The sequence below is a fragment of the Urocampus carinirostris genome, chromosome 14 (assembly GCF_059441175.1).
Source record: "Urocampus carinirostris isolate Australia breed hairy pipefish chromosome 14, RoL_Ucar_1.0, whole genome shotgun sequence".
NCBI lineage: Eukaryota > Metazoa > Chordata > Actinopteri > Syngnathiformes > Syngnathidae > Urocampus > Urocampus carinirostris.
The window spans coordinates 13,302,045-13,329,992 of NC_142362.1; the positions used below are offsets into that span (position 1 = coordinate 13,302,045).

A 27,948-nucleotide genomic window follows, 5' to 3' on the forward strand; every position below is an offset into this window, starting at 1 on the left:
CAATTCTATCTATAAGTCTTAAGTGCATCATAAAATAGTGCAATGCGAGAGACTTTAGTAGCCAAATAGTGCAAGTTTTGGTGTAAATATTGAATACTTCGGCCCAGGTGCTGGTCCGCTGACGCACCTCGGATCATGCTTCTCCCTTGTTTTGCTACCAGCCAGGCAGCTGGAAAGGACAGGAAAGTAAAAGTATGGGGTTAGCATCAATCTCAAGCATAGAATATAAGTGTGTCTTAAGTCTAGATTTAAACTCTTTCCCTGAGGTTGCAGATCCTATCTCAGGGTGCAGTGGATTCTGGCCCCTGAAAGAGAATGCTCTTGAACCTGCAGATTTCTTCTTGGCTCTTGGAGTCACAAGTAGACCATTATTTTTCAAGCGGAGGCTCCGAGCAGGAACATATGGGGGAAATCATCTCAAAGAGATAAGATTAGGCAAGTCCACGCAAACCTTTGTATGTTAGTAACAAAACGGTAAAGTCTCATCCTAAATGGACAACGATACAGTGCTGGTTAGATAAAATTGGAGTGATATGATCAATCTTTCTTGTCCTAGTCAAAAGTATCTCTGCTGCATTAACCAGTTGCAAACTCACGATGCTAGACATCAGGAGAAAAGAGAGCAATGCCCTACAGTAATCAAGATGAAAAGTAATAGACGCATACATTTTAATTTTAGAATCTGATTTTGACAGCATCGGGCGAATTTTCGCTATTATACGAAGGTGGAAGAAAACTATTCTAGTAATATTTTTCACATGTAACTGAAACAACAGGTTAGGATCAAATGTGACACCTACATCTTTGACCCGAGTCACTCTGGTTACATTACATTTGTCAAGTTTCAGCGCATCGTATAATAACAAGTTTTGACAATGAGCTGGATCAACAATTAACATCTCGGTTTTCTCTGGGTGCAAAAAAATTAAGTGACATCCTTCTTTGTATCTCAACAAGGCCGTCCTCCAAATTTCCACAACTTAACGGAATGGTTGCCACCAGTGGCAGATATAGTTGAGTGTCATCTGCAATGTAAACTAATATTATACTTGTGCATAACGTTACCAAGCATAAAAGTACTAAAAAGAAGGGGGCCAAGTACTGAGCCCTTTGGAACGCCACAGCTGACATCAAAATGTTCAGAGTTCAAATTGCCGTAGTTAACACATTGCGTCCTGTCTGAGAGGTAGGACTTAAACCACGAAAGTACGGTTCCTGAGATACCAATAAATTTTTCCAAACTATCAAGTATTATGCTGTGGTCTACAGTATCGAAGGCAGTACTGAAATCCAGCAGCAGAAGCACTGACGATGTGCAGGAATCTATTGCTATTGGTTACTTTAACTAGGGCTGTCTAAAAACTGGTGTAACATGCAGAAAACTGCAATCGTACAGTTTCTCAAATGCCTCAAAAAGATTGGTATCTTGTAAAAGACATTAATTTGTGTCGTTTCCACCACAAGAGTGACAGAAGAGCAGCCTTGACTTGATATTTTAATGTATAGTGTGCTCGCTAGCCTGCAGTGAAGAGATCACAGTGGCACTACACACAAGCCGTACATTGTCCGGGTCGACAGGTGATTCTGACTTTTGGGGGCCAGGGGGCCACTCTAGCAGTCCAGTGATTGAACTTGACATCTGTTCCTGTCTCTAGAGATGACTGTTCAAGTAAAGGTTTTGTAACTTTTGGTATTTACCTCTCAATAAGGGTCTGGTTAAAAAAATATAAAAGTGCCGATTGGAGGTTAAGTGAAAGCCAAATCAAGCAGGACGTGCTTCTGTCGATGAGTTATTGTTGTATAAAGTCCAGCATTTCATATTCCTTCTTAGTTTAATCCCTATCAGATATCGCTTCTATTTCATCCCCTCTGGCGCATCAAAACTCATATGTTGGTGCCGTTCTTATGTTTATACTCCCACCATCTGTTTTGTGTTTCCGAGTTGTTGGCATAGTGCACTTTGGTGCTGGTTTCTCCCCTCGCTGTTTCTCGATGACTCCGAAGGTATTTGTCCAGGATTATCAGCCGCTTTCAGTTTGAAGTGTTTTCAAGTCCATCCATCAGAACTCGGCAGTATTGGGTTTTATGGTTACCAAAACAAAGCGTCATTTGGGCGTTACTACCTTTTTCTGGCACTCGTGAGACTTTTGCTGATAGTTTCTCCTAATCCAAAACCTTTTCGAGGCCTGACCCTTCTAAGAAAAGCAACGTGGGCAAAGTGCAGACATTAAAATATATAATGGAGCGTGAGTGCCCTTTAAAGGTAAAACGACTGAGGATGTCAAGATACAGCATTTTATTTTACGATCCGATACTGGTATTGAAAACCAGAGTATGTTTTCAATACCAATACAATCATCCATCCATCCATTATCTGCACCGCTTATCCTCAGTAGGGTCGCGGGGGTGCTAGAGCCCAACCCAGCTATCTTCGGGCAGTGGGCAGGGGACACCCTGAACTGGTTGCCAGCCAATAGCAGGGCGCACAGGGACAGGCAACTCGCTCGCTCGTTCATACCTAGGGACAATTTTAACCGGCCAATTAGCCTGACATGCATGTTTTTGGAATGTGGAAAGAAACCGGAGTTCCCAGAGGAAACCCAAGCAAGCACGGGTAGAACATGCAAACTCCCCACAGGGGGTTTGATCTCATCACCTCAGAACTGTGCCACACATGCGCTAACCACTGCACCGCCGCGCTGCCCAACACAATCAATATATTGTAAATCATACATGCTGTGGTGTTTTCTTTCTGTAGTTTTAATTGGGACACCACTTTTTTCATTTCAACAGTTTTAGTTCTTTGATACAATTCTGGTTAACATTGTGAATTTTTAGTCTTAAAAAATAGATATTTTTTACACTAAAGTTTGCTTGGTTTGGATCAGTGGGGTAATTGTTTTTTGTGTTTTTGGGGTGGGTAGTGCTTTTTTTAAAACAATACCTAATTGGGTTTTTTAAGCATAACATCAAAGTGGTCCAAGTGCTAAACTGCTTGCCCTTTGTCCATCCGCATTTTTTTAATAAACGGAACATAGATCATACAGATTACCGCCTCGCCCACAGGAAATCTGGTTTCTACATCGGAAAGATTCATTGTGTTGTTTGTCACAAATGGTTAGCTCACGTTGTCACAACATTTATCCAAAAGACTCGTTGGAAATCATTATCATTATCATGTGTTAAAGGTTTGCTTTATGACGAATATGATTGTTTTGTTATGAAAGAATTCAATATGGTTTTATCATTGCTCTTAAGCATGGACTTTAAAGTACATATTTCTACAGTATGACTTTTTGGTAAGAGAAAAAAAATCAAAGCACTTTCACTGCCCGCTTGCTCCCAGATTAACTTCTCTCACTTCATGCTGATATTTCAATTTCCTCTACAGGGATTTAGTGGCGTTAAATCAGTTCATTTTGCAGTGATGTAAAGACAATAATTCTCCTGCAAAAGCCCGAGAAAAATAATCAATGCTAGAGTCTGAAAATCGACCAGTATGTTGGTCTCACCATATGTCACATACTATACTTAGTTATATCCTCGGCCTAGTTTTATTCATGTAGAATAGATTAGTGAAAAAGGAGATATTTTCCGCCTGCCTGCAAAATATTATCTCCAGGCTGAAGGATAGTAATGTCTTTTGGCCAGAGCACAGTGAGCGAAAGGTTCTAAGATATATTAAAGGTGCCGGGACACTGATTACCAGGCGACCATCTGTACAACAGGGGTTAGGTGCCAGGATCGGAGTTTGTGTTTAAAAATGGAAAAACACTTTTAGGGCATCTACGTTTGCTCAAAATGCCCCATTTTTTTTGTTCTGTCAACTTGATCATGCAATAATGCATCCAGCTATATAAGCGTTTTCTTCCTATTATAATCTTGGGTGACAAATTCTCAATGTAAATATTTTGCAGATTTCAACTTTGAGACGGCAAGGACGGAGTCTGCACCCTACAGTCCCTGACAACGCTGAGAGAGAAGCTCAGACTCTATTTGTCCAAGAGGTACACAATGTTTTTTTTTACTGTACAGTGGAAGTCAAACTAAAGGTTTTCCTGCATCTAAACAGTGCACTTTGATTAATATTATTTTTAAAAATTCGTTAAAAAGCATAATTCACGTTTTTTTTGTTCATCTTTGGGGACGGCTATTTTGGAGGTGGCGGCGGGTGTTGATTGATTGATTGACGTATTTATTATTTACTGCTTATCCAAATGCTAAAAAATAAAATAAACAACTTAAAATAACAGAAACCAAATATTATCCAGGGGCTCAGCTAACAAATGGTAAATGGTAAGCATTTATATAGCGCTTTTCAAGTCACTGAAGACCTCCCAAAGCGCTTCACAATGTGCTTCACACTTACCCATTCACACTCACACACTGATAGTATTAGCCTTGCACGGCGTCGCTTCTCCGCACAGGATGGCTGGTAAATGGATTTGAACACATGACCTCAGAACTGTGCCGTGGATGCGCTAACCACTTAACCGCCGTGCTACCTATTTGTATAAAATGTAGGTAAATTATGTCTATAGCACAACTACCTGTCTGTTTTTCTCTATCCAACTGACTCAAATACTGTTTAGAAAAGTTTTGTTTGAGTTGTCCATAAAAAGGAGCCTCTCACAAATTGAACCGACAACTTACTATATTATTATTTTTTTCAATAATAAAGTCAAGTCATTTTTATTTTTTATTTTTTGTATATCCCTTAATCACAAAGAGTCTCAAAGGGCTTCACAGGTTATTACACAGACTACTTTTTCAGACTATTATTACACCATCCCCTGATCTGGAACCAACACGAGGGCAAGGAAAAACTCAAAAACCTCAACATGAGGAAAATGAAGAAACCAACTGATTTATGTCATTATGAAAAGCGTCTTTAATTTTAATGAATTATTATCATCATTATTATTATTATTATTATTATCTATAACAATTGAACCTTGACACTGCAGAAAGTGAAGTAAAAAACTTGGAAAATGTCCAGTTTTATGCTGTTTAATTGAACATAGTTAACTGTGTATCTTTGCATGATAGACACAGACTGTGCGCAGTGTCAAGACACTCTTTTCCAGTAAAATATCCCTTTGAGTACATGAGAGCAGGTAAAAAATGGTGAGCATGCCACAAATAGCCCTGGACTGTAGTTTGGACACCTTCGCTGTAAAAGCTATAAATCACGACAAATTGTCAAATCGTGCAATAATACATTGAAAGGCTGTTCCGCAAGGTTGCAGAACAGTTTCGTAATGTAAGCATTTGCCAACGAGTGACAGTAATGTACGTCATTATCTAATTTGTTACTTACATTAGCATTGATGTATAAAGCCCATCGGAGAACATCAGGAAGACGGTGTACTTTACATAAATTCTCCGACAATGTCGTCTGCCGCATGAATGACCCTCGTTTATAAATCATTAGGCTGTTAACCAAGCTTATTATTTTGATTCTTCTTTTTTGTTTCTGTGTACACGAAGAATAAAATGATAGCGACATTATTAAAATGTCTGGTACTTCTCTCATTGTTGCCGTTCTGAGTTTTGCCAGAGAGTCCTGAACGTTTCTGATTTTAAATGGTCCAAATAGTAAATACTACAGAGAGAATTTACGAGTTAGAAAGTTAGAAAGAGTTCTTAGACCAAAAACATGTGCTAAAAGCTTTTTATGACCGTTTTTAAGAAAGAGTGATTCAATCATTCTACTAGCGAGCTCAGGGGTGGGCAAACTTTTGGAGTCATGGGTCACTTTGAGTTAAAAAAATGTCACAGAGGCCGGAACAGGAGGAAAAAATGTGTTGATTGGTTTTAAATTTATTTTTTATTTTTGATTGAAAACTTTAACGAAGCATGAGGATTATTGAAGTTTTTTGATACATGTTTATGAATAAATATACATTCATAAATTCAGATGTAAATCCATCCATCCATTATCTGCACCGCTTATCCTCAGTAGGGTCGCGGGGGTGCAGGAGCCCATCCCAGCCATCTTCGGGTAGTGGGCAGGGGACACTCTGAACTGGTTGCCAGCCAGTCACAGGGCACACAGGGACAAACAATTCAATCGCTCATTCAAACCTAGGGACAATTCAACCTGACATGCATGTTTTTGGAATGTGGGAGGAAACCGGAGTGCCCGGAGGAAACCCACGCAAGCATGGGGAGAACATGCAAACTCCACACAGGAGGTTTGATCTCATGAACTCAGAACTGTGCCGCACACGCGCTAACCACTGCTTCGCCGTGCTGCCCTCAGATGTAAATGTTATATATCATTTTGTATTTGTTTAATAACAGACAGTGTGATCACATTGGTATTAAAACACTCAGAATTAAAGCAATGTAATATATGATGGCCTTTTTAAGGACTAAATTGGATAATACAGACGCTCCCTGACTTACGAACGAGATACGTTCCGGACGGTCGTTCGTAAGTTGAATTTATTTCTAAGTTGCCTCAGTGCTATATTTTGTATGGAATGTATGTTTAGGGTTTATTTAAGTATTTTTAAGGTTTGTATACATATGTTTAAGGGTTATAGAAGTATGTTTAAAGCTTGTTAAGTAACCTGTATTGTTTTGTCCTGAAAAAAACATTTGATAAAATAATATTCTCTATAAAGATGAATAAAATGAAGTTTAACTTACTTTTGGAAGATGGGCTTCAAGAGTTGCTATTTCCTCCTCCGTGGTAAAAAGTGGCCGAAAAAAAAGCGATCCAACCATTTTCTCAACCTCATCAAGCTTCCTTATTCCACTTTTGTTTCAAATGAAACGGCTTGCTTCTTCTTTACACTTCACAACAACCATATTGAATGGATGCACGAGATATTAAACAATAAAAATGTTCTTAGCGCGCTGGAAATACAGTATGGTATGTCAGGTTAATTGGCCGATCAAAAATTGTCCCTAGGTGTGAGTGAGCGAGCGAATTGTCTGTCCCTGTGTGCCCTGCAACTGGCTGGCAACCAGTTCAGGGTGTCCCCTGCCCACTGCCCGGAGATGGCTGGGATGGGCTCCAGCACCCCCGCGACCCTACTGAGGATAAGCGGTACAGATAATGAATGGATGGATGGATGTTTGCACACAAACTGGGACTGTGACAGGAAGAGGAAGCCGGATTTCTTCTTCAGAGTGGATGCTGGGCGAGCTCTCACAGCGCCACACACCGGTAATGGCGGAAATACGTACTACAGTAATTTTTTACAATACAAAATCTAATAGCAATGTCCAGATATTTTTCGACTTCCCGTGAGAAATGCTCGCATGTACCGTTGTTCGTAACTCGAATGTCTGTAAGTAGGGGAGCGTCTGTATGCATTGAAAAGCTCCTCCAAACATTTGCATGACATTTGATGAATGTGTAGATAAATAAAATAGACGCATGCCAAAAATATTGCAAATACCGTACAGAAAAATCCACAATTTTTATTCCGTCTTTTTTCTTTCGTGCATAGTTTTGTTTCTTTTTCACTCTCTAAAAAACAGATAAAAATTACAACATAGTGAAAATAAATGTTCCTTTGTAAGACAGTTTTTGTCCATGGTAAGTATTATTTTTGTTATCCCTTCTTGTTCTTTTTTATTCACGATTAATTTATTTTCTTTCTTTCTTCTCTTCTGTTTTTTCCTCCTCTTTTTATTAGATATTTCTTCCTTCACAAAAAGCTAGGCAAAAAAGAGAAGGAAAATAATATTGCTCACTTTGAGTCTACGTAGATTGTGCTTTTTAGCACTTGTTTTTTGTGGTAAAATGTTATGCACTGTACCTTATGACCACAAAGCACAAAAGTAAAATTACCATTTAAATGGATTATTTTTACATTTTACCTGTCAATTACAGTAAGAATGCATATAACCTTTTGGATGATAACTCAAAAATGTCCTAAGCAAGTTCACTCAGAGTTCACTACACAACTCCAAAAACTGCAATAGCTAACATAACGCCTCAAATCCACTCAAAGGTGTTGTTTGACACGGTCAGTAAAAATCAAATCAGCACAAGTGTGTTTTCGGTTTCCGACTGCTCCCAGGATTTAGTTGCACTTCATCCGATAGCGTAAAATATCTGTTGAGCAAACATCGGTGAGCCGCTCCTATCTTTGACTTTGGAACAGATGACTCTTTTTCCCAAGAAAGGGAAACAAAGCACTCCCACTCGGTTCGTGCTGGGGGGCTGTTGGACCCAGGTGGATCGGAAACAAAGAGAAAAAACTTTCTTTCAGGGCTCGTACGGGTGCTTGAAATCCATTAAAATACTTTAATGTCATCTCATCTCATCTGCTGGACCGCTTATCCTCAGTAGGGTCGCGGGGATGCTGGAGCCCATCCCAGCAGTCATCAGGCAGTGGGCAGGGGACACCCTGAACTGGTTGCCAGCCAATCGCAGGGCACACGGGGACAGACAACTCACTCGCTCAGTCACACCTAGGGACAATTTGGACCGACCAATTCACCTGAAATGCATGTCTTTGGAATGTGGGAGGAAACCGGAGTGCCCGGAGGAAACCCACGCAAGCACGGGGAGAACATACAAACTCCACACAGTAAGGCCGGGAGCTGGAATTGAACCCACGACCTCAGAACTGTGCCACACACGCGCTAACCACTGCTCCCCCGTGCTGCCCTACTTTAATGTCGTGTTTTCGAAAATGAATAAGCTGATTTTAGGTTTTATTTTTGTTCTGAATATTTAACGTCACATTTTTTCTTTTGTTGTTTTTTTTTTGTTTTGCTCTTTTAGGAAAGATAACCCAAAATGAAAATTTTGCTTATCTATTGTAATGTCTTAAATTGTTTGGGTGGTCTGTCAATTTGTATACCAAAAATGTATTGTTTTGGTTATCGTTTATTATTGTCCTCTTGTATTTTTTTGTAAACTTTATATTTTAAAACACACAAAATATTGTAATTATGCGTACAGTATACTTAAAAGTAACTATATTCTCTAAGATGGGAGATTATTTTTCAGTTTTATGTAAAAGAAGAAAAAAATTCAAAATGAACTGCCAGTGGTATTTTAATTTTGCTTGCATTTCTCACTGCTTTTTCATATTTTTCAACAAAACTGTATTTTAGTGTTCATTCGTTCAACATTCGCTTGCGGTTTCTTGTCCTCTATTTTTTCCAAAATGTTAAATTACATAAAGTAATGGGTTGAATATGTCATACCGTGTTGTAAATGTTCTATAATCAGCTTTTACTGTGTCCCCTCAGTGCATTAAGACCTACAAGACTGACTGGCACGTTGTCAACTACAAGTATGAAGCTTATTCAGGAGACTTCCGCCAGCTTCCAAAGTAAGTACCTATAAAACGCATCATGCGGTCATGAACCAGAACAGGATCAGGACCCAAACGCGTGACGTTCTCACACAAGCCTTTTATGTTACGGGAAATGGGGAGTCATGCACGTTAGGCAGCGGTCTGGCGTGGAAAGACAGGAAGCCAGAAACCGATGAGATTGATTCCTATTGCCCGAGTTGATATCGGACATGACGGGACTGACCGGATAAATAATGAATCAGGATATTGAAAATAAACAGGACAAACTAGACGGGAATGAAAACTGGAGAAAATAATAAACAGGAAAAAAATAGACTGAAACAAAACTGGAAACCGAAATTAAACAGGACAAAATAAACGGGAACAATACCAGACAGGAAATACCAACAGGAATAGTACTGAGTCGAAACCCACGTTTTGCTGGGCAGAAGTTCGTTTTTGGGCTAACAAAGGAAGCGTGAGAGCGCTGAGCTTAAAATAGACAGAAAGCCAATCACTCAACGAACCGCAGCTGGCGCCACACGGGCGGGGCCAATTGGGTACCATGGCAACCGTGACACATGCAGAATACAACAATTTTATAAAAGATATGCAAGAACAGCTGGTTTAGTTCATATCCAGGTTCATACATGTGCTTGAAATCCCTGGAGATGCTTGAATTCTAATGTTGTTTTCTAAGATTGAAAAGGGCTTGAATTTTGTGTGAAGTTCTTGTAAATACTTGAAATTGTTGCCATGTTTCACAACAAGTCTGCTTCAAAATCAAGCCGACACTGCTCTCTGGTGGCTTCGCTTTGCCATTGCATTTTTTTTCCCCCTCGGGATTAACGACATCTGGCAGTAGTTTTTATGGCATTGTCCTATGAAGCGTCATCGCCCCCTACGATCGGACCCACCAAGGACAGGTGCATGCTTCACTTAAACAGGGTACTATAAAATGTGTATTAGTGCAAGGATAATGTATCAATTATCATGGGCCATGCAAAATAATTAAAGTAGCAATTCCCAGTGCTAAATTGTCATCACAAGACTTTCCTGCAACTGAAAATTTAAGCTACATGTTACTAACAATTTTATGGAGTGTAGAGCAAATAAGACCAACACAAAATTGACTTCCAAGTAACTCAGAACTTTTGGAATGCGTCCCCTTTTGGACCGTTCCCGGATGTACCAATTCACTATGTACCAAAATAAAATCTGATAACATGAATTTTGGAATTTAATTAAAACATCCAACGCAATGTAACGATAAAATGATGTTCTCACCGTACGTAATTATGCCGATTGGAGGGATATTCTCAAGTACAGAACATAACGCAATTTCTCACTTCTTTGGCTTTCTAACAAATTTTGCAACTTCAATGACCCGATATTGTGAGTATCAGATACGTAAGACCATGATCATAGAATCATGACCAGATATCTAAGAAAACACCTATATAATAATGAATAATAATAATAATAATAATAATAATATATATATATATATATATATATATATATATATATATATATAAAGAGGAACTAATCGATAGTTCGCTTGATGGGGCTGTGCAGGCCTGCACTGCGGCCTTGAGTCCAGCATGAGGGCCATATGTTGCCACCACTCGGAGGACGAGAGCAAATCCCTCTGCAACAACAAGTAAAAGGACGGTTTCACATTTAACACCATTCTTGCTGGTTCTTGGGAAAGAGCCATTTTTTCTGTACAAGGGAATCTCGCCAAATCGACTACCATTATAGTGGGAAACTTTCTTTCAGCGGTCGAAAACTCATAATCTCCTGAAATTCCCCTCTCCTCTTTTTCCCTATCATTAATTATCTGTGTCAATGAATTTTGTGTGTTATTTCAATCGGCCTGGTTCATTGATTCCATTTTTTTGGGATTTGAATTAATATCAGAACTCAAAAAACTCAAGTAATAACAATTTAATTTTTATCAGTGTAGGAAATTCTAGCATCCTTCAGAGAAAAACAAGCAGGCAAATTTCTTTACTCATTGCAGTAAAGAATAATTTGTTTCAATCTTAACGATTTTCTAGAAAAATCCCTACTGGAGAGAGATTTGTCCCAAAAATATTCACACATGTAATGTTTGGATCAACAAATATGTTTTCATCCATCCATCTATTATCTGCATGTTTATCCTCAGTAGGGTCGCGGGGGTACTGGAGCCCATCCCAGCTATCTTCTGGTTGCCAGGGCACACAGAGACCGACAACTCACTTGCTCATTCATACCTAGGGACAATTCGGACCGGCCTATTAACCTGACATGCATGTTTTTGGAATGTGGGGGGAAACCAGAGTGCACGGAGGAAACCAATGCAAGCACGGCGAGAACATGCAAACTCCACACAGGAAGGTTTGATCTCATGACCTTAAAACTGTGCCGCACACTGCGTCACCATGCTGCCAATATGTTTTCAATTTAGTCAAAATCTAAAAATCAAATGTCTTGATAAATGCACACAAGATTAAAAATCACATATGGAAATGTTTTGCAAATCTGCAAGATACATGATTCCAACCAGATTTCTTCTTTCAATGGTATTGGAGACATTTTTAAAAAATGGGTTTAATATTCCTTAAAAGTGCTTTAATTTTGTCATGAAAAACCAAACCCTGTAATATACATACATCTAGTTTTATATAAGTCACAATTACTGCAGACTTTTCCCTCAGCTAGTTTTTTTCATAGTTTCCAAATGGAAACAAGGATCATTGTCGGGATATTTTGTCTTTCACCCCACCTCTTCCCTTAAGAATATCACTTTTACATTCGTTTTCCTTGAATGCGATGTTGATGGCCTTCGCATGTCCGCTATTCCTTTGACGCTTCACAGGCAGTCGGGAAGTTAAAACAATGCATCATGACGCACGTCGCCTGTTAAAAACTCCATATTAAATTCTCATCAAGCGATTTTTTTCCTAGGTTTTTGCGGGAAGGATAAAAACTGGCGTCTTTCCCTGAATAGTCTTAGCTGGAAAATGCATTTACCTGAGTGGCCTGCTTCCTTGACTGCTTTCAGGCAGGCCCGCATTTAAATCATTTGCGGTCATAAACTCACACCAGAAAACGACAAATTATAATTATTGAAATCACATTTTAGTCACATTAGTCTTGGGTTATTAGTCTTGTTTGGAATTGCTTTAGTTGATTTAGTGGTTGCCAATCTTTAGAACATGTGAGCTGTTATTACTACAGTGGAACCTCGGTTCTCCACCATAATCCGTTCCAGAACCTTGTTCGAAAACCGATTTGTTCGATCACCGAAATCATTTTTCCCATTAAAAATAATGTAATCGTTTTAATCCGTTCCAACACCCTGAACGTTTCCTTTGAATGTTTAACGTAAACATAAAGCTAACCCAGGCTAATCGTACGTTCGCGTTATCGGAATCTTCCGTACGAAAGATTACGCTAACATGAATGTGTAAAAATAAAAAAATCTGGTCGTTTACAAGTCATTTAGCACCCGGGTCTCCACAACAAGTGGTGAGCGGTTCATTGGAAAGGGGGCTCCGTTCCAACACCCTGAATGTTTACCTTGAATGTTCAACGTAAACATAATGCTAACCCAGGCTAATCGTACGTTCGCGTTATCGTAATCTTTCGTACGAAAGATTACGCTAACATGAACGTGTAAAAATTAAAAAAAGGATAAAGAAAAGAATTATGAATATGATTTCTTACCTTTGTGGTGGTCAGCAGAAGGCGCAGGTGGACAGTGGGGTATTCCCTAGCAAGATCAGACACTCGCACACCTCCTTCATATTTTGCTATTATTTCTTTTTTAAATGCAATAGTTGTACGCACTACTTTTCTTTTTTCACCTGTAGCAACTTTGCTGCTTGCACTGACTCTCTTCGGAGGCATAATTAGGGGCTAAAACACTTTGTACACCTGTATTAAAAGCGAAAGCAAAACGAAGCACGTCCGCGCGCGATAACAGTTGGTCACGAAAAAAGCGATCTACACCCGTACGCCGCTCAGCATCGCACCCTAGCGTACGCACTCACGCATTACCGGCGTTCGAACTCCGATTTTTCGACCGAACAGCGAAGCAAGAATTTCTCGAAATTTTTGGTCGGACTCCGATTTGTTCGCACTGAGAGGCGTTCGAAAACCGAGGTTCCACTGTATGTTGTTACAATGTTATCATTATATTATTTCACGGTAGATGTATAATTTCACAGTTTTGTGCAATAGTACATATATATTTTCAAATTTTCTTTTGGTGCAATAGTATATATATTTTTTTCACAGTTTAAATTAGCAACAAATAAGTCGTAAGGTATGTTCCCACAGTTCTGTACGTTTCTTTGGGGTGGTTATGCCCTGAGAGAATTGTTTTTATACAGCACTTCTAGGTGCATTCCTGTCTGTGAAAAGTGTTATACAAACCACTCTTGATTTGATTCATTCTAACAATTGTTCTTATAATTCACAGCAAAGTTTCCAGGCCTGAAAAGCTGGCGGTCCACGTCTTTGAAGTGGATGAGGACGTTGACAAAGACGAGGCAAGTTTGTCTTTTCTTTAACCGCGTGGAACAAAGTGGAAAAGCGATCATTTTCACTTTGTTCCAAAGTTCACGGATTCGTATGTTGCCTTTCTGTTCAGCATTCTCAACTGTTCAAATAGACTTTGTTATTGGATATCAGAAACACAAACTCAAGCCATCGACCGTCCGATATTTCCCAGAATATCGGAATCAAAATAATACATTCCTGTACTCCTTCACCCGGAAGGAATGTCATTCCGATCATATGGCGCATGTCCACAACACTAACTGCTTTGTAATTATAGGAAAACAAAGTGCTCTGCTTCAAAATATAGCCTCTTGTGTGTGGTTGTGTCATGCAGAAGTCAGCAATTTTTGTAATGCATTGACCACATTCCTCTTTTTTCCCCAACTATAGAGTTGATTTATTCCCATGTAGTTTCTTGAAAATATATTCAATATTGATTGAAATGATGGATGAAATGCTGAATTGTGAGGTTCAATGACATTTTCTGATACTGTAATCTTTAGAAGTACACGTTCTACAGAAAAGCAGATGCTCTTGATTGTGTATGAGCTAAGAATCAACCGATATGAGTTTTCAAAGGTCGATACCGATTATTCGTCTGAAGTGGAGGCCGATAACCGACATTTGGAGCCGATATTGATTTGCTGTTAAAGCTTAACAATTGGTGTGAAAAAGTTTTAATAAAGCAAATACACAAAAAATGGTTGTTATATACTCAAATGAAACTTAAATTAGCACTCTGAAACCTTCCACAGTAAATGAAATATCAACACAACTAAAATGACCTATAAGTGTGGTATTCCTCTGTAGTCTCTCAAAACCACACAACACAATATGTTCGTGTCATAATGACTGATTTGGATTACCTGTGCCCGCTCATTTGTCGCCAGCCGCTGCGGGCTACCTGATTGGTTCCCTGTCTTTTTTAAGCCCAGTCCTTTCACTCACCTGTTGTCAGTCTGTTTCTACAAGGCAAGCATTTTTACTCTGACTCCCGTCGGTCACGCTTTTCGGACCCGTTTTTCCACCCGTCCGTTCCTGATCTCCCCGTTTGTCTCCAGCTTCGACCTGTTTTTGACCCCGAACATGTTTGCTCTCACGTCCTGGCTTACCACCCGTTTTTGATCCTGACCACGTTTTTGCTCTCCTGTCCCAGCTATCGTTCTGGTCGTGACAGTTTGAAGTGGGTTTTACTTTGTAAACAGTAGATAGATGGTCAGATTTTAAATTAAATAAAAACATTTGTTTATGTGGGGAAATCCAATAAAACCAGAATCTCATTCACAATGGTTCTCTGATTACAGCGATCAGTGAACAACTACTTACAATAAACATTCTTTACAATAAGGCTCCTAGAGCATACTATAAACATGCTGTATAAAGCCTACTTCTGTACAACTAGTCGTAGTTGTAAATATTATAGCATTTAGCTAGATTGGATCGCCTCCAGTGTTTGTGGCGTTAGCAGGAATATATTTTGTTATACTCATTAAATAGACAAAGATTTGCTTTTTTTGTTTTTCACGTTCATCAATATTTCTTAATAAACACAATATACAGACTACAATCGCGACACTCATTTTATTGGAAGATCAGTGCTAAGAAGCATAGGAAAATCAGTGTGAGACAACAGTTATGTCTGCTTCCATGTAGGCACCGCTGCGTGTTGACAACATTTTTTCGACATTTCAGTCAAGGGAATAAATATGAAAGTAAATGTGAAAAATATTCGCGAATATGAAAAATATTAGCGACAGCCCTAACTCTTGCTCCAATCTGTGACTGCCGACAGTGCAGAGGCAACTTCCTGCTTCAATAGCTCCTCCCCTAGTCGCTTATCCAATAAGAAAACGTGAGGTGGGTAGCATTTGAGACAGAATGCAGGAGAGGAAGAGAAAAAAATCGGCCCGGCTGTTCCTCGGTGTTGGGCCTAATAAGCAGCTTTATTGGCTGAATAAATGCCGATACCGATATCCATCAAATTCCCAAATATCGGTGCTGATAATTGGCCAGTCCGATATTTGGTCGATTTCTAGTATGAGCACCTCTTTGTTAGATCTTTTTAACCCTATGTGACTAACAGTCCAGATCAGTCTGCGTGGTTATCATAGAGTTGTATGACAATTCCAGAAGATTAAATATTTGATAAAGTTCTTTATTTTCTGTAGTAGAATATTTGCAAATCCTGATCGTTCTAATATTGCTTATTATATCAAAAATTCAAATATCCCATCTCAAAATATTTGTCCAGACCAGAACAGGGACAGGACCCACTTGCATTGCGTGACAAGTTATATTGGAAGAAAGAGAAGGGGTTGTCCCCACGATCCGGTGATCGCTGGGCGCGGCAAGCAGGTCGCTCTGAACGCGGAAGTGGGACTTCCGTGGCGAGCGATGGCGGTGTCGGGAACGGAAAAACGGGTCAGTAGCCGGGACAGGAGAGCAAAAACGTGGTCGGGATCGGAAGCGAGTCGTAAGCCAGGAAAGGAGAGTAGATGTGGTTTAGGATAAAGAAGGTCGAAAGCCGGGAGAGATCAAAAACGGGTCGAAGCCGGTGGACAGACGGGAGCAAAAAACAGGTTGCAGTCAGGGTCGAAAAAAGGCTTGCCTGGTGTTAACTGAGGTTCGCGGACGGACTGACAACAGGTGACAGAAAGGAGTGGGTTTAAATAGGAACAGGGAGCCAATCAGAGTCCGAGGCAGTTGGCGCCAAAGGAGCCGGCACAGGTGCATCACCTCGGTAATCATGACAATATTAGAATGTATTGAAAAACTTTACCAGTAGGCTATAAAATAGAGATACATAAAAGAAGTTTATCTGTTGAGAGATCAGAAATGCAAATAACACAAAAAAAAATCATTCTTCTTTGAGTAAACTGGCTGGTTATAATGAAAAGTCAGTTGCATCTTGCTACTCCACCCCTTAAACTTGCTTGTTCCTGTTCAAATTTCAGGGGAATTTAGAGGAGAGTGAATAGTAACAAGAAAATGGGAGTAGGAGGGAAATGATGATGACTAAGGTTGTGCTGTAGTTGGTGCAATCTAAGGCAGTAAAGTAGTTGTACTTGGCCAAAGTAAAATAATAATAATGTTGATTAAACTCTCGGCGTATGTAGGATACCGCCAGCCAATCGTCTTCGGGGATGATCAAACAGAATATGACTCACAAAGTTGGTGTTTAGGAATTAAGATGCAGTGCATTTCTAGTTATAATCCTGTTTTTGGATCTCTTCTAGTGCTTAAGCGGGTTTTCAGCAGTCTCTAAATAACCTTAAAGTATAAGTGCGGATTGTTGCTGTTTCTTTATGTACCCTGCCATCCAAGCTTCAGCTCATCCATGACCTTACTGAGGTAGCACTATCGTCTAGAAAATTGTCGGGTGGAAGGAATCCTCACCCCTAAAAAAGTCCCAAATAAATACACAAAACCTTTTCTTTTTCCTTTTATGTTTTTAAAGAGCTAATTCAGGTCGAATGAAATTCACCCGTTGATTTGGTTGTCTCTCGGGTGTTGTCTAGACACTGACGAGAACTATCAGACCTTGAGCACTACCAGATGGTCGGAGGATTTTTGTATTTGTTTGAAATATTATGGCGGTACTTTTATTTTTATTTTTTTGCTTCATGAGTCTAAGAAAATATTTAAGAAAAAAAAATGAGGTAGTGATGTAGGACGACAATATCAACATCTTTAAAGGTCTTTCAAGCTTTGAAAGATCAGGAAACAAGTATTTAATTTAAAAATTTGTAGACGCATGACATTTGTATGAAGAGGATCAAAACCAGGACTTTCTGTTGAGATTATCTTTCCAGTTAGTTTACTGTACTCTTAAAGATCTTCATTACTGATGTAATGTTAGGAATGCCTTCTGGTAAAGGTCATTCTGTATCATTCTGCCGTAACTGCGAGATGTGCAAATAACCCAAGATGAAATGCATCAGTATCAAGAGCTCACTGTTTATTTGGGCTAACACGCAGAGCTTGTTTAATGTTCTCCTGCCTGCTTATTTGGACGGAGTCTGCCCCACACCCCATTGGACTCTGGGGCTGTGTCAAAGCCAGAGATCACGGGATTTCTTCAAAGTGAGGCAATTCTTTGGATGGCTGGTTTCTAAGCAGCCGTGATACAATGTTCTCGTATTATATTCTTATTGACGTACTCTAAAAACCGTAGGTTAAATTACGAAATGATTTGAGTTTAGAGTGGGCTGATTCACTACTTTGGTTATTTGGACCCATATTTCCAGGGTTGGTTTGTACAAGCAAAGCCTGGAAAAACATTGTTAACAAAAAATGTTTAAACGACCCCCCTAAAAGGTGTTGTCGTACTGTATTTTGAAAAAGCTCCAAAATGTATTTAATTTTGGGGTGAATAATCTAAAAATATGGTATTTTTCTTTAAAATAACTGTGACAATAGGTGTTACTTCATTGAGAAAAAAGAAAAAGTCATTTTGTCAAGAACCGGAACAGGAGGAGAACCCAAATCGTGATTTTCTCACACAAGCTTTTATTTTACGGGAAATGGGGCAGTCATGAACGTGAACACAAAACGCCAGTGATTCGGCGATCGCTGGGCGAAAGAAGAAAGACAGTAGTCTGGCGTGGAACAACAGAAAGCAAGAGACTAACGAGATCGATACCGGACAGATGATGTCGAAACTGGACAGAACGGGATTGATAACAGATATAGGAGACTGGAGACAGATAATAAAACAGGCAAAACAGACGGGATCGAAACCGGACAGGTACACAAAACCCACGTCTAGCGGGTGCTGATGTTCGTTGACGGACTGACAAAGGGTGAGTGAGAGTACTGAGCTTAAATAGGAAGGGAAGCCAATCTGTCAACGAGCCGCAGCTGGCGCCAAACGGGCGCCGTAGCAATTGTGACTAAAAACAGCCCATATATTTGGGTCATATTGCCTCAAATAGTCCCACAAAACTCTTTTTGAAAAATATCCGAAAATTATTCAAAGAAACTCAAAAAGATTGGTGATTCTGAAAGCCTCCCCCTACATCTCGAATCTAAATCAGTAATTTTCTGCAAGTAACTGCAAAAAAGTGTTGTTTCTTTTGAATAATGCCTTCCTTTCCCAAAATTGAGTTATTTAAAAAAAAAAAAGGGTCATTTTGTATTGTACAAACTACTTCCTAGGTCATTTTTGCTGAAGTAACACTCAAAAAAAAAGGAGTTTTAGGAAACTGAAACCCCGATCATTTTGTACAATGAACCTGAGGGAGAAAAAATGTGTTTTTCTTTTTTTATTTCAATCCGAAAAATCATTAAGCTCCATACAGGTATCCAAAGTTCAATGAATATTGATGCAATGTGATATCGTTTAGGCCCAATCTAGTGTTTTCATGTGATCCTGACCCAACTGTACTTTCCCGCATTGTTTAAGGATTTTCTGAATTGATAGATGCTTATCTAGGTTTTCTATGTCCAGGATACAGCCTCACTTGGATCTCAAAAGGATGGGATCACCAAACACGGCTGGCTCTATAAAGGCAACATGAACAGCGCCATCAGTGTTACCATGAGGGTAAGAAGGCGCTCATTTTGCCAAAGAAAATGCAGCCCATCAGGGTGGAATATTTTTCTGTATATTGAGTCAAGTTTTGAAAGCATCACGTAATATTGACACAATGACCAGTCTCTATGTGAAGCGGTTATTGTTTCCCGACTGTGATGCCGAATTATTTTGCTAGAGTGCAGACTATTTATCCAAAATCGCACACAGTTGCAGTCTCGCAGTTAAGTACAAGTATCTGTTCTCTTCATTGTAGTCATTCAAGAGAAGATATTTCCATCTAACGCAGTTGGGAGATGGCTCATACAATTTGAACTTCTACAAAGATGAGAAAATCTCCAAAGAACCCAAAGGGACCATTTTCTTGGATTCCTGTATGGGCGTTGTTCAGGTAAGCATTGAAACACTTCAAAAGTCAAGTCAAGTCAAGTCATTTTTATTTGTATAGCCCTTAATCACAATTAGTCTCTAAGGGCTTCACAAGTTATTACATATAAAACACTGTGACCCTGAATCAAGGCAGCGCAGGATGTAAGCAATACCTGACTGAGTATTCAAACACAGAAATGAATGCCACTTTTAATGTATCCTGCTGTTTGCAGGAGATAGTATTAAAAATAAAAAATAAAAAGCCAGATGTAATTGTCATAGCACTGACATTCAGACCCAAATTGCTTAATTCTACTGTTGGGATTTGATAAATGGGAGAGGATATGTTTTTTATAAAATTATTTTCTCTATAGTTTTTAAACGTTGATGGCATAAAGGTTACAAACTGCTAGAACGTTGACTTCCATTTGAGATTTAACGTGATATAATCCACATACTATTTACCTCAATTATAGATAACAACTTGCTCTGTGGTTGAAAAGACAGACTTGTATTTAATCAATTTTTACATAATGGCCAGCAAAATTGATTCTGAAGGCCCCGGGCAGATTGTGTAGAGGCTGAAATGTGATTTTACAATATACAAGCACATAACCACTCGATTGCTATGTTGGATCTTGTCATGTAGAAAAACTTTATCTATTAGATATTATGAGGTAAGTCCTGATTTAATTCTAACTAGTGGTGTTGTGATCACAATTTCCTACCTATTCACCAATTTAATATTGAAAGTCTGATTCAATAACATGCATAGTACATCTTACCATGTACTATGTGCAAATCTATCAAAACGGTTACTATATTTGCACTTGCAGTAGTTCTCTCAAATAAAATAAAAATGCTGTCACCTGGGTAGAGAAAGACAATGACTATGTTGACATGCAGGGAATAGTCAATCCAAAATTAGAATTAATATTTTTGGGGAGCAATCCAAATGAATCGTTTACATGCCTAGAGACAAACTTATAACCTTGTATATAAGGTGTTTGTGTATTCTGATTACCAGGTCAGAGCGAGAGCAATGTCGTTAAACAAATAAACCTTATTTATCACATTTAGCTTTTTAAAGGTCATTAAAATATAACAAAGTAGCTTGCTTGTTTCCACTGAGCTCCAAACGTAAGCTCCGACCGCTGCTTTATGGATATTCAGTATGACTGACATTTCGACCACGTTTATTTCTGTCAAAAATCATCCCCGCTCTCTAGCCTTACCCGGCACCAGTATTCGAGTCGTAAATCCCCACAGTCAACAATTACTGGTCTGAGCATGAACCTGCACAAGTTTAGACTCTGTAGCCACAATGGCATTTGAAGTGACATCATGCTGAGGCTCAAGCTGCTCTCCAGTGAAGAAGCCCATAAACCTGAATGCATATTTATATTCAACCACACCAACAACTAAAAGAACGGTTCTAATAACAGCACAAAGTGGAGTCACGGCCGCCTACCTGCTGTTGCAGATCATTAAGTCAGTTTATAAAAGACCCATTTTTATTTCTCTGCTAAACACTCCTCCCTGTGTTTATTCAGTAAATTAATACCTATCCACCCTCCCTTGCTATTACCGCCCCAATGTTATCATAACATGTTAGCAACACAGTATCGGCATCTACAAGCCACTCAGGCCTGATAATAATTACGTTTTTATGTGTATTTTACATTGTGTGGTCGACAATCTGCAGTACTTGCAGCACTTTTAATTGATTCCCAATCCTTGCGGAGACAGTGACGTCACTCCCTTAGTGAGATGGAAAAATGTTATTCTTAAACCGTCCCGCCCTTTCATATTTGACAGTTCACATCTGGGCTTTCCAAAAAAAGTGACTCAGGTTGCTATGGATGCAAACTCAGTTGACTATTTCAATTCGGGATGGAATTTGATTTGAAGACTTGTTTCTGTTGATTTCTGTTGCTTGGTTGTAGTGATGACGATAGCAATAAAGTGAAGCAAGATGAAGATTGTGATCTTTTTTAATCATTTTTGGGGGGGATTTGGCAATAACATAGTCTAAATGGTCAAATCTGGATTTGGAATATTAGATTATGACTGTTTGGTAAAAGGTATTACAGTAATATTTTCTTAGTATTTTCTTTATCTTGCTCGTTTTTTCCTCTCTTGCACTTGTCATGTTTTGGACGTAGAAGCAGGAACTGTGGCAGGTGCTCAATAAAAGATGGAGTTAACTAAAAAACATTCTAGGTACAAAGTAACAAACAAAACAACTAACAAAGTGTCCAAACCAGAAACAAACCTGTCATGACCATGACATAGACCTGTCAACATCCATTAGCAGATACATGTAATATAAAGACCTTGAATTATGAAGTGCAGGTGTGGTTACCGATTAGGGCGCAGGTGTTCATTCTCCAGCCACTCCCCCCAGGTTGGCGCCCCGTAGGGGGAAATGTTATACTAGATCCTACCACAACTCCTAACATAAACTCACAATTTTGTCAAATCTTGTACCCTGATCGCAGAATAACAAAGTTCGGAGGTTCGCTTTCGAGCTGAAGATGCAGGATAAAAGCACTTACTTGCTGGCGGCGGACAGCGAATTGGAGATGGAAGATTGGATAAACACGCTCAACAGAATCCTGCACAGCAGCTTTGAGATCGCCATGCAAGACAAAAGGAATGGAGAAAGCCACGACGGTGAGTTCGGCCGACACGTTAATAGTTGTGGTTTGACAACTAGTGTTTCTGAATGCCAATATGTTGCACTTTGGAATTACCTTACCATTGTTTCATGTTTGTGATCTGAGTTTTTTCTACAGAATAAAATGTCCGAGTGAGGGCTTGCCAAAATCTGATGATTCCATACTTTTTGCTAGGGGTTGTATCATTCTCCTGGGAACGATGTCCTAAAAAAGCTGCATTTTTGTTACCTCGATATGTTGCGTTTTATTTCGGCTGGCAGTTTTACACAAATCGAGTAGCAGTTTTCAGTTGTCGCCCATACACCACTAAGGCCATAATTCTACAGCAGTTTAAATGATTTCAAGTTTTTTAAAAAAAAATAAGTGTTAAAATAATTCTCTAAACGACTATAATGATGGCATATACGTTTTTATTTTGATCTGCTGTATATTTTTCTGTCACTTTTTGGCACGGGACCTTTGGTGAGTGGGCCAAAATATCTTCCACATATTTGACATGTATTTGTTATATTTTTTCCTAGATGATGATCTTGGAAAGTCAGACAGTTCCTTTGGGAGTATGGACAGTTTTCAGGTACTGTAGCTCATCTGTCAAGCACCTCACCACAAAACTCGTCAATTGAAATATTTCAAGGAGACCAGTCATGTTGCTTGGATTAAGTTTCAAGTGTTATTTGGCTCCAAGTGTAAACCTTTTTCAAACACCGGTTTCCTTATTTTTTTGCCAAAAAAAGCTAAAATATTAATAGCAATATCGGGGGCGGCAGTAGCTCTGGAGGTAGAGCGCTCGTCTTGGGATCAAGGGATCCCAGTTCGAATCCCGGCTTGTCCGTGTTACATGTCGAAGTGTCCTTGGGTAAGACACTGAACCCCTAATACCCCCAATAAGCAGGTTAGCATCATACATGGCTGCAATACAAGGCCGCTATTGGGAAATGTGAAGCACACTGTAAAGCGCTTTGGGAAGTCATTGACTTGAAAAGCGCTATATAAACGCAGATCATTTCATTTCATAATGTTAGGAATTAACAAAATTATCTGTGGCAGATCATCTTTCTTTTTTAGAAATGTTTTACATTTTATGATTTTTAGTACAATAGGAAAAACTGAATATAAATATGTTTTTGTCTTCACCATCTTTTAAGAATTATTCTTAGCAAAATATTTAAAACAAAGCGTCAAGACCTTGTATTTTGCATATATTTTATGTTTTTATTTATTTTATTTTTTGGGGGGGCAGGGAATTGGAAACTCAAACTTATATTTTCAATGATCTTTCAATCTAGTTTCAGGAATAAAATGAAAACATATTACTTAAAATATTTCTCATAATGTTTCCCAAAATAGATACATTTCTGGCTCAGGAGGTAGAGCGCTCGTCTTGGGATCAAGGGATCCCAGTTCGAATCCCGCCTCGTCCGTGTTACATGTCGAAGTGTCCTTGGGTAAGACACTGAACCCCTAATACCCCCAATAAGCAGGTTAGCGCCTTACATGGCTGCAAGGCCGCTATTGGGAAATGTGGAGCACATTGTAAAGCGCTTTGGGAAGTCATTGACTTGAAAAGCGCTATATAAATGCAGATCATTTCATTTCATTTCATTTCATTTCATTTCATTTTAAGAATCATTTAATTTTAAAATAATACATAGCTTTTTCTATTTTACAATTGTTCCAAAAATTATTTTCAAATTGTAAATGAACTGCACTTACATAGCGCTGTTCAAGTCACAAAGGCCTTCCAAAGCGCTGGTTAGTAAAATACCAAAAAGCTTGGAAAAAATACATATTTTCTAAATTAACTTTTTGCAGCGCTGTTGTGCTTTTATTTTTATTACCCGTAAGTAAAAATTCCAGAGAAAGTGTTTTTGATGGGGTCACCGTTTGCGCTGGTATGACGGCAAGTAACTGAAAATGGATTTTATAGTTTGAATTTTCGAATGGCGTTTGGTGGTAACTGAGGCAGAAAACAGCTTTACCGAGAACTGTTTGCTGCGCATTAACGCGCCTGCTCCACCTGTGACTGGAAAGCTTAAATATCCAACTTTCCAGATGTAGCTATTTTTTCCCTAATGATTAAACCACCTGACTGGAAACGCAGGCTCTTTTTACTTTGAAATTATTTTTCCCCTCCTTAGACTGCAAGAGATATAGAGACAAGGATGAGGAACGAGACTAGATTGAAGCTGTTCACCCTTGACCCCGACACACAGGTAATTTTGCCCGAATACTCCTGAAACAATACAATTACAATATTTATAAAGCGGGCTTCTTCTGTCCTGCCGTCTTTAGAAATTGGATTTCTCAGGAATAGAACCAGATGTAAAACAGTTTGAAGAGAGGTTTGGCAAGCGTGTGCTCATTAACTGCAATGACCTCTCCTTTAATCTACAAAGCTGTGTGGCGGAGAACGAGGAGGGGCCTACAACAAACGTGAGTAATGACGACTGCTTGTTAATAGTTTTTCCTTCTGTCCCTAAAAGGCTTAAAGTTACAGTGTGTAATAATTGACCATTAAATGTCAGTGTAGATTATACTGAAGCTGATGCAAATGTATATGAAGAAGACATACTATGGAAGCCCGAAGTATACTACTTTGCAAAATTTGGAAGCCTATTTCCAGATTTTATTGCCCAAGCAAAAATGAAATCTAGCTGGGACAGGACAAGAAAGCTAGTGTTAATTCCTGCAAGTGACAGCAGAAGACAGAGTGAGCTGGATTCACCAAGACCGGCTAAAATGAGAGAATAGCTGGAGTTGGTCAGAGCTAGTACAAAGAGGCTAACTTTAGTGGCTGGTGGGAGATGCTACAAAAAAAGGTTAGAAAAAGATTCCAAAAATTAGCCAGAATTACTTAACGTAAATAACTCGAATCACAGAACACAGCGACTTCGCTTGCATGACCACCTGAAGAAGGTAATTGACGCTGAAGAATGAAACAGGAGCAGCTATCAATATAAATAAATATACATGTGAAGGAAAATGACATTTGATTTACCTTTGGTGGAATGTGACTTGAGCTAGTACACTGGAGTACTGGGTGGATGCATGATTTATTTTCCTCTAGACCTCAGAAGAAGTTTTGCTTTAATCGCCTCCTTTTATTATTAATATGATTGTCAATTGTTTACAGCCTTGCATCTTAGCTATTCGTGTACCTCCTTTGTATTTTGTGTTGATCCAAAGTTTAGTTCCCACGGTTCTCAAAGAAAGACAAAGAATAAAACAAGAAAGAGAGAAAGACAGTGAAAGAAAGAGTGAAGGGAGAAATATAAATTTAAAGGCAAAAGAGAAAAATACAATAAAGGGAAAAACAAATAGAGAAATAAAGTGAGAGGGGAAGAAAGAGAGGAAGAGAGAAAGAAAGACTGAGAAAGAACAAGAGAGAAATAAATAACTAGATAGAACGAAAGAGTAAAAGAAAGAAAAAGAGAACAAAAGAGAAGAAGAGAGAGTAGTGTTAAGTTGACGCCGTTAACCACATAAAAAAATAATTTGTCTAGAAAATCACAATGACCCAGCACTGGTCTGTGCAGCCCTTTGACACTCCTTGTGATTAAGGGCTATACAAATAAACATGACGTGACTTGACATGACTAACAATAACAATAGCGACAAGACATAGCTTGCAGCAAAGTGGCTAACATGAGTGGCTTGAGAAGAAAACAGTGGGAAAAAAACTGAAGATGCCTGATTCACAAGACTTGGCGGCCATCACATGGAGGGCTCAGCTGTGGAAGTTAAGTGGTGTGATGTGCTAAAAGCAACACCAGGACAAGCTACCTTTGCCAAATCCTCGGAGAAGTAAGATGGCGGCCGAACATGTCAGCTAATTTATAGGGCGTCTCAAGTTGGGTCATTACAGATATCTAAACCCAAAATTATTAACAAATAATAGTACCTTTTTTCAAATGAATTAATTTACACTCCCAGGGTTCCCTTTATAATACACCCTGGTACTTAAATACTTTATTCTACAGTAAATCACATTCGTGCAAGATCTCCTCAGCAAAAATCGACGGATCTATTTTGCTCTTTTTTAAGGTTGAGCCCTTCTACGTAACTCTGTCACTGTTCGACATTCAAAATGGAAGAAAGATCTCATCGGACTTCCATGTGGACCTAAACCACCCATCTGTCAGGGGCATGATGCCTAATTATGAGACACAGTATATAAACGGGGGAGGGGACATCATCCCTGAAGGGCCACGATTAGTCCACGGAGTTCCAGAATCAGTCCTCCGATATCCCCGACAGGTACGATTGAAAAGGATTTAAAACAACTCGTATTGTGTCGGCAATTAACTTAGAACTATTTTTTCGCTGGCAGGGAGTTTTTTCCGTGACGTGCCCCCATCCGGATATTTTCTTGGTTGCTCGTATCGAGAAGGTGCTGCAGGGCGGTATCAATCACTGTGCCGAGCCTTACATGAAGAGTTCTGACTCGGCCAAGGTATGAATGGATATTATTTTCTACCACATTATCTGTCTATTTCCAGCTTTGATGTGGGCTAGACAATTGTCACTCTTGTTTTTGGCAATGGAAAAAAGTGTTTACATATTGCAGCTGTCATGTATACGGAAACATATCTACAAAAACACTATCACCCCCCAAAAAAATGGTATTTTGGAGATAAATATTTTTACATGGAAGTATGGATGTATTTAATATTTGTATTAGATTCGCAGAACGATCACTGTTTAATGTGTGTGTATATGTATATATATATATATATATATATATATATATATATATATATATATATATATATATATATATATATAATTTTTGCCAGCCTACATTATTTTGCTCATTTGAATTATCACCTTTTCTTATTTTACCAGAAATACAAGTTTAAAAATGTCGTAATAAAAGAAAAATATTTTTTTTTAATTAAAAATTATATGAATACAGTTAAATTTCCAAATACATTTTCATGCCACCCAACACTCTTTTACTAATTGCAAGGATCCCTTTTTTGTTTTACTAGAAAACCAAGTTAAAGATGTCTTAAAACAGTGTCTGAAACTCATGACAAAAAGTTACCGGACACCAGGGCAGACAACTCTGAAAAGTGTCCTGCCCAGCAATAAAGTTGTGTGCCCCATTTTTCACAACACAAGACGACTAATCGCAAAAAAGAACAAAAAAAAAAAACATTGTTTCAAAGTATTAAGGATTGATAATCAGAATATATAACTGAACAACACTTTAAAATTAATTTTATTATAAATCTACTTATAACATTCATTGCACGTATATGACATCGCCGTTTTCCATCTGCCATCAGTATGTACCCGTATTTACTCATCTTCATTCTTGCAATGTTTGCATTGCGTCGTCTGCTACAAGCCACGTGAACTCCTCTTTCCACGATGCTTTTAATGTACGTTTACGTTTTGTAGCGTCATAAATTTTGTTAGCTTCTTTTCAATATTTCTTTTTAGGCTGAGGTTTTGGCTTGATTACTGGTAAGGATATGTCAGAGTGTGCAGTTTCCTCATGCATGAGAAGATAAGCAGGACATTGCCTTTAAGC

General features: G+C 38.8%; 1 protein-coding gene across 2 annotated transcripts in view; it reads left to right on the forward strand.

Moving 5' to 3' along the window:
* LOC148352674 (dedicator of cytokinesis protein 9) overlaps positions 1 to 27,948 on the forward strand; it is an 88,412-nt gene that overhangs the window by 17,047 nt on the left and 43,417 nt on the right. For both annotated transcript variants that reach the window (XM_088353547.1, XM_088353546.1), the window contains exons 3-13: positions 3,918 to 4,007; positions 9,226 to 9,308; positions 13,747 to 13,816; positions 19,276 to 19,371; positions 19,616 to 19,750; positions 22,230 to 22,404; positions 22,931 to 22,983; positions 24,548 to 24,622; positions 24,702 to 24,842; positions 26,454 to 26,666; positions 26,740 to 26,862. In XM_088353547.1, coding sequence (XP_088209673.1) covers positions 3,918 to 4,007; positions 9,226 to 9,308; positions 13,747 to 13,816; positions 19,276 to 19,371; positions 19,616 to 19,750; positions 22,230 to 22,404; positions 22,931 to 22,983; positions 24,548 to 24,622; positions 24,702 to 24,842; positions 26,454 to 26,666; positions 26,740 to 26,862 — 1,254 coding nt within the window. The remainder of the gene's footprint in view (positions 1 to 3,917; positions 4,008 to 9,225; positions 9,309 to 13,746; positions 13,817 to 19,275; positions 19,372 to 19,615; positions 19,751 to 22,229; positions 22,405 to 22,930; positions 22,984 to 24,547; positions 24,623 to 24,701; positions 24,843 to 26,453; positions 26,667 to 26,739; positions 26,863 to 27,948) is intronic.